The sequence below is a fragment of the Coregonus clupeaformis genome, chromosome 14 (assembly GCF_020615455.1).
Source record: "Coregonus clupeaformis isolate EN_2021a chromosome 14, ASM2061545v1, whole genome shotgun sequence".
NCBI classification, from domain to species: domain Eukaryota; kingdom Metazoa; phylum Chordata; class Actinopteri; order Salmoniformes; family Salmonidae; genus Coregonus; species Coregonus clupeaformis.
Genome location: NC_059205.1, coordinates 23,623,526 through 23,635,204, shown reverse-complemented (window position 1 = coordinate 23,635,204; position 11,679 = coordinate 23,623,526). Strand labels below are relative to the sequence as shown.

Genomic DNA, 11,679 nt, shown 5'->3' with positions numbered 1-11,679 from the left:
CAGTGTGACTCGGATTTGAAGGGCAAATTTGCCGCAGCTGGCTTGGACACATTTTATCAGAATCTCTTGCCAGGTTACCCCAACTTGACAGCCCTCGCTGCAAAACTGTTGTGCATGTTTGGAACCACATATCTTTGTGAGCAAGTTTTCTCTGTAATGAGCATAAATAAAACAAAGCTGCGCTCAAGGCTCACGAACAAGCACTTGAATCACATCCTGAAGTTGGCTGCCACTCAGGATGTGACGCCTGATAATGATGCGCTGGTGAAAGGTAAAAGATGCCAGGTATCAGGAGTCAAATAAACTATGCAACCCCACTTAAAGTGCTGCATGAGACACCCTGATATAGTTCTGTGATCTGTGATATACTTCTGTGAATCACTGAGGCATTGTGTGTTTGTGTGTTCTTTGTCCTCAGAACTTTCAAATAACTTGAGGTGTTTTATGAATAATAGTGATGTTGTGCTTTTGGACACACTGTCCTCAGGCTCCAGCTTTATGTTTATATGTTTTTATGTTGATGTGCTATTGTTATTAAATGTTTTTATTTTATTTGTATATTTAACCTATTCTTGACTCTGTGGTTCTTGCACTTGTTTGGGGAACAGGATTTCATTATTTTTATCTACATTTCTGCCTGAGAAATGACACCCTGATATAGTTCTGTGATCTGTGAAACAGTTCTGTTAATCACTGAGGCATTGTGTGTTTGTGTGTTCTTTTTCTTTAGAATTTTCAAATAAACTTGAGGTGTTTTATGATTAATAGTGATGTTGTGCTTGTACTATTTTGGACACACTGTCCTCAGGCTCCAGCTTTATGTTTTATGTTGATCGTATTAAAACAAAGAAAACAATCTGAAGTTGTTGTTTTTAAGTTATATATACCATGATTTTACCGGTCCGGCCCACTTGGGAATAGATTTTCCTCCATGTGGCCCCTGAGCTAAAATGAGTTTGACACCCCTGGTATAAATAGATGGGGCAAAAGGAGTGGCTAATAAGTCTGGCTGCACATCTGACTGGCTGGTTTACTGCAAATTGAGAAATTATGTGACTAAACTCAACAAAATGATCAATGATATAAAGAATGATGGACTCCTTTAAATTAAATTATGAGCAAAAAGACAAATTCAACTCCATCTTTCATCGAATCAGATGGCTTATTCATCACAAAACCATTTGATGTTGCCAATTATTTTAATGAATACTTCATTGGCAAAGTGGGCAAATTTAAGAAGGAAATGCCAACAATGAACAGTGAGCCATCGTATTCATGCATTTAAAAAAACGAACATTGAACGTTTTAATTTTGTAAAGTTAGTGTGGGAGAGGTGGAAAAACAATTGTAATCCATCAATAGTGACAAAACCTCCTGGCATAGACAATGTACTGTAGATGGAAAGCTACTGAGGATGGTAGCTGACTCTATTGCCACTCCTATCTGTCATTTCTTGAATCTGAGTCTAGAGGAAGGTGTTTGTCCTCAGGCCTGGAGGGAAGCCAAAGTAATTCCGCTACCAAAGCAGCCTTTACTGGTTTTAACAGCAGACCTTTCAGCTTGCTGCCAGCTCTTAGCAAACTGTTGGAAAAAATTGTGTTTGACCAAATACAACGCTATTTCTCTGTAAACAAATTGACAACAGACTTTCAGCATGCTTATAAAGAAGTGCACTCAACATGTACTACACTGACACAAATGACTGATGATTGGTTGAAAGAAATTGATAATGAGAAGATTATGGGAGCTGTACTGTTAGATTTCAGTGCAGCCTTCGATATTATTGACCATCTCCTGTTGTTGAGAAAATGTGTGTTATGGCTTTTCAACCTTTGTCATCGTGGATTCAGAGCTCTCTATCTAATAGAACTCAGAGGGTTTTGTTTAATGGAAGCTTCTCTAATGTCAAACATATAGGGTGTGGTGTACCGCAGGGCAGCTCTCTAGACCCAATACTCTTTTCTATTTTTACCAATGACCTGCCGCTGGCATTAAACAAAGCCTGTACGTGTCAGCAACTACAGCTAATGAAGTCACTGAAGCCCTTAACAATGAGTTGCAGTCAGTTGTGGAATGCGTGGCCAGTAATAAACTGGTGCTGAACATCTCTAAAACTAAGAGCATTGTATTTGGTACAAATCATTCTCTCAATCTAGACCTCAGCTGAATCTGGTAATGAATGGTGTGGCTGTTGAACAAGTTGAGGAGACTCAATTACTTGGTGTTACCTTAGATTTTAAACTGTCATGGTCAAAACATATACAGTGGCCTCCGTAATTATTGGGACAGTGATTTGTATTTATTTATTTTGGCTCTATACTCCAAAAGTGTTGATTTGAAATCAAACAATGACTGAGGTAAAAGTGCAGACTGTCAACTTTAATTTGAGGGTCATCCTCTGGTTCATCCTTGGGAGCAATTTTAAAAATGCCTGACGCGACCACGTTCATCTGTACAAACAATAGTACGCAAGTATAAACACCATGGGACCACACAGCCGTCATACCGCTCAGGAAGGAGACGCGTTCTGTCTCCTAGAGATGAACGTACTTTGGTGCGAAAAGTGCAAATCAATCCCAGAACAACAGCAAAGGACCTTGTGAAGATGCTGGAGGAAACAGGTACAAAAGTATCTATATCCACAGTAAAACGAGTCCTATATCGACATAACCTGAAAGGCCGCTCAGCAAGGAAGAAGCCACTGCTCCAAAACCGCCATAAAGAAGCCAGACTACGGTTTGCAACTGCACATGGGGACAAAGATCGTACTTTTTGGAGAAATGTCCTCTGGTCTGATGAAACAAAAATAGAACTGTTTGGCCATAATGACCATCGTTATGTTTGGAGGAAAAAGGGGGTGGCTTGCAAGTCGAAGAACACCATCCCAACCGTGAAGCACGGGGGTGGCAGCATCATGCTGTGGGGGTGCTTTGCTGCAGGAGGGACTGGTGCACTTCACAAAATAGATGGCATCATGAGGAAGGACAATTATGTGGATATATTGAAGAAACATCTCAAGACATCAGTCAGGAAGTTAAAGCTTGGTCGCAAATGGGTCTTCCAAATCCAATGACCCCAAGCATACTTCCAAAGTTGTGACAAAATGGCTTAAGGACAACACGGTCAAGGTATTGAAGTGGCCATCACAAAGCCCTGACCTCAATCCTATAGAAAATGTGTGGGCAGAACTGAAAAAGCATATGAGAGCAAGGAGGCCTATAAACCTGACTCAGTTACACCAGCTCTGTCAGAAGGAATGGGCCAAAAGTCACCCAACTTATTGTGGGAAGCTTGTGGAAGGCTACGTTTGACCCAAGTTAAACAATTTAAAGGCAATGCTACCAAATACAAATTGAGTGTATGTAAACTTCTGACCCACTGGGAATGTGATGAAAGAAATAAAAGCTGAAATAAATCATTCTTTCTACTATTATTATGACATTTCACATTCTTAAAATAAAGTGGGGATCCTAACTGACCTAAAACAGGGAGTTTTTACTAGGATTAAATGTCAGGAATTGTGAAAAACTGAGTTTAAATGTATTTGGCTAAGGTGTATGTAAACTTCCGACTTCAACTGTATGTAGAGCCATTATTGCATGCACCCCAATGGTGGAACAAGCTCCCTCACGACACCAGGACAGCGGAGTCACTCACCACCTTCCGGAGACACTTGAAACCCCACCTCTTTAAGGAATACCTGGGATAGGATAAAGTAATCCTTCTACCCCCCCTTACCCCCACCCCACCCCCCTTAAAAAAATATATATATATATATATATATATATATATATTGTAAAGTGGATATCCCACTGGCTATAAGGTGAATGCACCAATTTGTAAGTCGCTCTGGATAAGAGCGTCTGCTAAATGACGTAAATGTAAATGTAAAATGTAACTCCCTTCCATCTCATATTGCTCAAATGAACAGCAAACCTGGTTTAAAAAACACAGATAAAGCAACACCTCACGGCACAACGCCTATTTTACCTAGATATTTTGTGTGTATGTATTGATATGTAGGCTATGTGTGCCATTTTTAAATGTATGTAGTTCTGTCCTTGAGCTGTTCTGGTCTATTAATGTTCTGTAATATGTCATGTTTCATGTTTTGTGTGGACCCCAGGAAAAGTAGCTGTTGCTTTCCCAACAGCTAATGGGGATCCTAATAAAATAACAAAAATACCTCTGAACCAGCTGTTGCCTCTCTTGCATGAGCATTGCAGATATTATGGAGTAACCATAAGCTCACATGGGAAAGCAGGCTCACACGAGAGAGGAAACGCCCACCTACACAATAAACAGCCAGAGGAAACTATCCACTATCTTTGGGCCCATCTGCCCCCTTACCTGTGAAGCCTCAAAGCATGCATGAGGATTTACATACATGCAGCCTAGTAATTTGTTCAGAATTCAGTCTGTGTTAACATTCAAATTTTCATTTAATGTGCGTTTCATGCTGGCTGAGACAGACTGTCTAAATTTAGACTCACTCCACATATAGTAACATTTAAATTTCACATTCACATTGTTCTCAGAAGTGATTAGTGAACAATGACTATTATACAGCAAGCCTTTCATAACAATGTGTTATGCCTGTGCTTCTAGAAATAAGACAAGCCAAATATGTTCATATGCATAAATGTATCGACTTTTGTTATGTAAACCATATGCCCACCCGTGATGGTTTCAGTGCCCCTGGGAGAGACCCTTCAGGTCAAGAAACCCCGTTGGTAAGGTTAAAATTTAAGAGCAGTGATAACAGCATGAAAACAAACAACACCGTTGGGGAAATGTATTATTGTTAGTGTATTGGCGATGGCATATGTACACAATGCATCATAACGCCTGTCAAGAAGTATTATGCACGTATTGATCTATTAAGAAGTGTTGCTTTATCGACGAATGATTAGTTTTTTATTGTCCCTGCCGCCATATTGGAAAACCGTTCAACCCAGTGACATCATAAAGCGTGTGCCTTCTGTCCGACGCTGTGTGGACTTGCTTCAGCTGAATGTGAACTGCTGGGAGACAAAGCAACGAAGTAATTCTCACTCTGGATCAATCAAATGTGTCGTATTTAACTGTTTAGTAACTGAAACCCAGTGAATGATATACCAAAATTTCAAGGTATGTATACTATCTTGGTCTAAAATTATTTCTAGGGGTCTCTTTTTTTAAATAACGTCGTGAGTAATGTGCTGGGCTGATTCGGTTCTTCTGTTCCATTACCAGGGCAGGATCTGGTTCTGTCTCACCAGGCAGGTTATGCCCTGTGTGGTCTAGCTAACTGGCACGACCAGGGTCCGTACTGTATCGGACACTGTCCCTAATTAATAAATAGGCTGCTTCATATATGTAGTTGAAAGGATAGTCGGTTTGTGAAGTTATGGTTTCAGATTTCTGTTTTAGAAACCCATATGACTGAAGTGTGTGTGTATGCATGTTTGTTTTTGTGTAGCTAGCTAGATAGCTAGCTAGCTAGGTTTAATGTGATACCTAGCTAGCCTCACTCAGACACTGCTATTAACTTGGCTGGCTAGCTAGGTTAGGGTTAGCACTTAGCATTAACCAATGGGCTCCAAATTATGAGTTGTGAGTGAAATAGCTACTATTTTAAAGCAAATCAATGTGTCACACCTTAATCCTGGATGTTGCTCGTTAGCTAACTCTACCCGGAAAAGACTAGCCAGCTAGCTTGGATCAGGAAATAAGGCTACTGTAGCTAGCTAGCTGTCAAGCTAACTAGCTGTTACGCTAACTAGCTAGTTAACAGTTGGATAACGTTCTCGTTAGAAAGGGAGTATGATACTACTGTAGCTGTTTTGTCTACATTCCAGACATAATTATGATCAGATCACCTGTGAGATCGGACTATGTCTGTGGTTGCTACAGTATTGGTGAAACATAACATTCGTGGTGGTTTGCTGGTAGCTGACTGGCTGCATGCATGAATAACGATTAATTCCCCATTTGTCTCTTGTTCTGGGTTAGTTGATCTTAAAGAACACTCAATGTATCTGTGTAATAAGCAGTTTTATTTATAGGCAAATTAAGGCATTGTTGCTAATAAAATAAGGTTTACTTACTGTGGCTACCATGTAGGTTACTTAGTGTGGCAACCATGAAACCAATGTAATTTTATAACCAATAACAATGTATTGTGTTCTAGGCTATATTTCAATCATAAATTGGATAGTTATACTCCCATGATTTATTTACATTAAAATATCAACATGCCTACTTTGAATATTGATAAAATGTCACCAATGAATGTTAGGCTATACATTGTCATATATGGGGCTTAAAGGACCCCAAAGTTAAATTCATTGCTGGAAGCAATGCGCACCAACATTGAAACCAATTGAATTAAAATGTTTTGGGTGGGGTACCACCTAAATAATGGCAGGCTAGTATCGCTCTACACCCCTCAAACTCAACTCTGGATCTCGAAGGAAGTTCCACTGCATTTTTGTTGTTGTTGTGCCTCTCTAATCAGGGACTGATTTAGATCTAGTACACCAGATCAGTGCAATTCATTATCAGGTAGAACAGAAAACCAGCAGGCTCCGGAACTCGTAGGGTAAGAGTTGAATACCCCTGCTCTACACTGTCGTACTGCTAAGCATGGCTAATATATATTACAACCTAACACAATATATGTTTTAGGGGTAATGTGAGGTCCTTTGGATTGCAGCCTGACATGTTCTAAACAGTTTCTAGTCTGTCAACTTGTTTTTATCTGCTATTTGCTGAAATATCATCAATGTTTATTGAATCTCATTCCAGATCCTACTAGAAAAGGTGGAAACTTCTCTTGACACACAAATGGAGAAAATGGACTACAAGCTTGCTCCTTCTGATCTGGACAAACAGACTGAAACGTTGGCGTGAGAAATGCTCACACACCCATGACTCATGAACTTTTGGCAAGCTGCATTAGATAAGAACATTTGATTTTCTCGCAGAACTTTGGTCGGCTAACATGGATGGAGAGGAAGACCTCTCTCTTAAGAGTGAAGAAGATGTAGTAGACTCAGAAACTAATGGTATAGAAAACAAGAAAAGAGAGGCAAAAGGAACATGTCTAAAAATTGAGGGGCAAGATGGCTACGTGTTTAAATCATACAGCATCACCCCCCATGACACTACAGACACAGAAACCTATTGTCCGTCTAAAACACTGGCTAAAGACTCTTCCCCCGTGGCTTCTATTCACGAGGAGGAACCAGACAATTTATCTATTTCTCAGGTTGATGGACAATTAACAATTAATGAGTCTGTCAATGAAGCAGATGAGGCATGTGACAAAGAGGACTCTCTTAGGCCTACTTCTCCAGCCATTTCAAACAAAAGTCTAAACACTGAGGTCAAGATAGAAAATGACACATCTGAACACATTGAGGAAGAGGAGGATCCAAACAGTATGGAGGAGGGGACCCAAGAGGATGATAGTTCTGTAGGCCCCTATGTTGCTAGAGACAATGCAGATGACAATACAGATGATTACAGTAGTATGCTTAGTGGGTACACAAGCACTCTTTATGATGTTGCGATGGATGCTGTCACTCAAAGCCTATTGTCATCCATGAGAAGTCCCGCTAACGCTAATCCCAGGAAGAAATCCCCTGCCTGGAACCATTTCTGCATATCTCCACGTGATAGTACCAAAGCAATCTGTATGTACTGTATGAAGGAGTTCAGTCGAGGTAAGAACGAGAAGGACCTCAGTACAAGTTGTTTAATGAGGCACATACGAAGGGCTCACCCCACTGTGCTTTTACAAGATGGCGACCTCTCCTCAAATACTCTGACTGCTTCTGTTGCCTCATCTGTAATACCCCCCTCAAATTCATCAAATAATGGAAGCCTGGCAGCTAGCATTACTACTCCTGCCTCACAAAATAACTCTTCACCGTCCACCTCTTCAGCAGAGGGCTCTGACATATCATCATCCAAAGAAGTGTTACCAAAACTCGAACCAAAACTAGAAAAGGGTGCCAAAAATGACACTGGTACAGTCTCATCCTCACATTCCAACAACAACCATGAAGAAGCGATGGATGGAGGTGGGTGTGAGCGCCTCACTGCAACTCCCCAAAACTCAAGTTCTCGTAGAAGATCAGCTGTGTGGAAGCATTTCTACCTGTCACCTGCTGACAGTTCCAAAGCAGTATGCATACACTGCATGAATGAATTTAGCAGGGGTAAAAATGGAAAGGACTTGGGCACTAGCTGTCTGATTCGCCATATGTGGAGAGCCCACAGAGAAATTGTAATTGAAGAAAATGGACAGGGCTCGAACATCCCACCACCATATACAAACCCACCAACGCTATTGTCTCGCTCTCAGCTGCATCAGGACTCAGTAGTGGACATTAAAAAAGAATCCCCCTTCGCTCCATCCTCCCCAAAAACAATATCTGACGAAGTGCCCCATAACAAAGATGAAAGCATGGATGTGAAGGATTCTGATGACACAATAAACCAATCAGAACAGGATTCCTCCCTCAATCTCTGCTTTGGACTCCGAGATGAGGATGATCCTTTACGTTCCTCACTGTGCGATCTGTCAATAGAGGGCTCAGGCCTGAAAGAAGATCTGGCGAGTTCAATTTTCCAACAAAACAAAAAAATCATGAAACGGGTGAAATCCGAAGTGTGGCACCATTTCATCGTCTCTCCAGTGGATCAGCTTAAAGCCCTCTGCCGATACTGCCCCTGTGTCATCAGCCGGGGGAAACGGGGAGACTTCGGAACCAGCTGTTTGATGAGGCATCTAATGAGAAGGCACCCTGATGTCCTCAAAAACCCAAAAAGCACAAATGATAAGGACTCCTCACCTCATCCCTACGCTACTCTCTCTGCCGCTGAGGCTGTTCCAGCCAAACTAACTAACAGCCCTGCCAAAGAGAAAAAGCCACATAACTCTGTGTTCAGTAAAAAGACATCAAAGTTGTGGAATCATTTTTCTATTTCCCATTCCGATCCCACTAAGGTGGTTTGTTTGCACTGTAGCCGCACAATAAGTCGGGGCAAAAAGACGACAAACCTTGGAACTAGTTGTTTATTCAGGCACATGCAGAGATTTCATGGAAATGTTCTTGAAAGTAACAGTACTATCTCAGGTGATGTGCCGTCTGCTGAAATTCACGTTAAACACGAACTCATGGACACTTCTTCTGTGTATGACGAAAACTGTGAAAGATTTGATGAATACCACCCGGTTGCCAAAAAAATTACCAAACTCGTTGCCGAAATGCTTGCACTGGATCTTCAGCCATCAGCCCTAGTAGAGAACACTGGTTTGAACCGATTACTGGAGTACCTTCAACCTCAGTATTCTCTACCCTCCTCTTCGTATTTCACCAGCACTGCCATACCAGACATGTATGAGAGGGTGAAGGAGGTTGTTTTAACACACCTGAAAGAGGCTGAGAATGGTATTGTCCATTTCACAACAAGCATCTGGGTCACTAGCCAGACTCGGGAATATCTGACTCTTACTGCCCACTGGGTTTCATACGAATCATGTGTTAGACCTCAGGGCGAGGACTTCCACTGCTCTGCTCTCCTCAGTGTGTCACAGATGGACTGTGACCATGACGTGCTCAATATACAGAAGCAGCTTGAATACTTCTGGGACACCTGGATCAGCTCCTTAGGGCTGAAGAAAGGATTCACTGTAACCGACAACAATGCCATTGCAAATGTCCTGGAGGACAACGACCATGTCATTGTGCAGTGCTTCGGACACACCATAGACCTAATTGTGAGCGAAGCCATAAAGAGTCAGAGGATGGTCCAGAACCTTCTAAGCATCGCTCGGAAGATCTCTGAGCGCGTGTATCGCTCAGATAAAGCAAAGGAGAAGTTGGCTGAACTGCAGAAGGTTTACCAGCTACCTGAAAATGGCCTCATCCAGGACGTTCCCTCAAAATGGAGGACATCCTTCTTCATGCTTGAACGTTTGGTAGAACAAAAGAAAGCGGTCGACGAGATGTCGATAGAGTGCAACTTCAGGGAAATGATCAGTTGCGACCAGTGGGAAGTGATGCAGTCGGTGTGTAATGCGTTGAAGCCCTTCGAAGTGGCCTGCAGGGAGATGAGCAATCGCACCGCCACTCTGGGCCAAGTTATACCACTGATACACATCCTCAACCGGAAGATAGACATGCTCTTCGACGAGACGATGGGCATCGACAACATGCTCAAGTCTCTGAAGGAAGCGATGGTGAGCAGGATGTCGTCGACCCTACATGACCCCAGGTACACTTGGGCGACAATGCTGGACCCACGGTACAAGATTTCCTTGTTCACAGAGGAAGAGGCGGAGCAATGCAAACAAGACCTTATCAGTGAACTTCAGGTGTCCCTTTCTACCTCAATTGAGACAAAGCCTTCACTATCCAACGGATGTGGTGGAGAGGTCCCAGCTTCATCAAACGGCTCTCCCTCAAACAACAAGGACAACCTCTGGGCGCTCATGGATGACATCAGACACAAGATAAAACAGGAGGACAAACCAAAATCGTCAGAGCTGGCAGTGCTGGAATACTTGGAGGAGGACATACTTGATCAAAGCTGTGATCCACTGGACTATTGGAACCTGAAGAAGTTACTGTGGCCTGACCTTGCCAAGGTCGCTGTCCGCTACGTGGGCTGCCCTCCCAGCATTGTCCCAGCAGAGATTCTGTTCAGCACAGCCAGTGTGAACTGCACTCTGAATCAGCCCATGCCATTGCTAGAAAACATGGAGGGGCTTCTCTTTCTAAAGGTCAACCTACCTTTAATTTATTATCAGCACTGATTTAAAACCATTGTTTATGAGGAGCTCCTTATCAAGGTCCAATTCATAGAACTGTGAAATGACCCTTTTTTGAGATTCAGGGGTAACTAAAGGAGAATAAATAATACACTGAGGTTCATTTTCAAAACATGAGCGCATTTGGAATTGTTAGAGGTTTTTCTTAATTGCATTTTGTGTACTACTGTCAACACTTTAGAACTTGCATCAGTCAGAGACTCAGTGAAGTGTCAGGGAGGGAGGGGTGTATTTAGTGGTAGGGGTTGTGAATATTTGTTCCTGTCTTAATTTTTTTAAATGTCAAAGTTTTGTCTTCTCTCTTCTTGTGCCTTATCCAAAACTAATTCAGGTCAAAATGCTGTAAATACTTTGATGCGCAAATCAAGTCTTTCAATTTAAATGATGGCTTAAAATATTAGAAACAAGATGCTGGGTTGTTTTTTTTCTAAATGAACACGGCCCAAAAATAAATGCTGTGACTGAAAGATGTTGTTTGTTATTTAATTATTTCATTGTGAATGTGGCTCATGGTACTGTCGATTAGAAATAACTTTAACTTGCTAAAATATTTTTTAATGTTATGCAAGAAATTGCTGTATTTTTCAGAAGCAATTTGTTTGAAATAAAGTCTTTAGCACAATTAAGTTTATTTTCAAGGGATTAAGTTATGGGTTGTCAAGTAAAATGTACTGTACATTTGTATAAATAATGATTTCTGAACTTAATTTGATGAATGTGGAAGCATTCACTGAAACCATGCAAATATTGTGGTCATTTGTAAATAAAGGTTTCTTATGTAATCCTTTGTTCCTGTTTTTCTTTTTTTTTTCTCTAAATGTTTTGTGTACAAAAATGGCCGTGTTTGGTAGGGG

General features: G+C 41.5%; 1 protein-coding gene across 1 annotated transcript; it reads left to right on the top strand.

The window, feature by feature from the left end:
* Window positions 1–4,870: 4,870 nt before the first annotated feature.
* On the top strand, window positions 4,871–11,607 carry LOC121581253 (zinc finger BED domain-containing protein 4-like). The gene is made up of 2 exons (XM_041896754.2): window positions 4,871–5,130; window positions 6,790–11,607. The coding sequence occupies exon 2, from the start codon at window positions 6,986–6,988 to the stop codon at window positions 10,808–10,810; it is 3,825 nt and encodes a 1,274-aa protein (XP_041752688.2). The 5' UTR covers window positions 4,871–5,130; window positions 6,790–6,985; the 3' UTR covers window positions 10,811–11,607.
* The last annotated feature ends 72 nt before the right edge of the window (window positions 11,608–11,679 follow it).

Coding starts and splice junctions, on each gene's coding strand:
- LOC121581253 (XM_041896754.2), top strand. CDS start 6,986: ATGGATGGAGAGGAAGACCTCTCTCTTAAGAGTGAAGAAGATGTAGTA.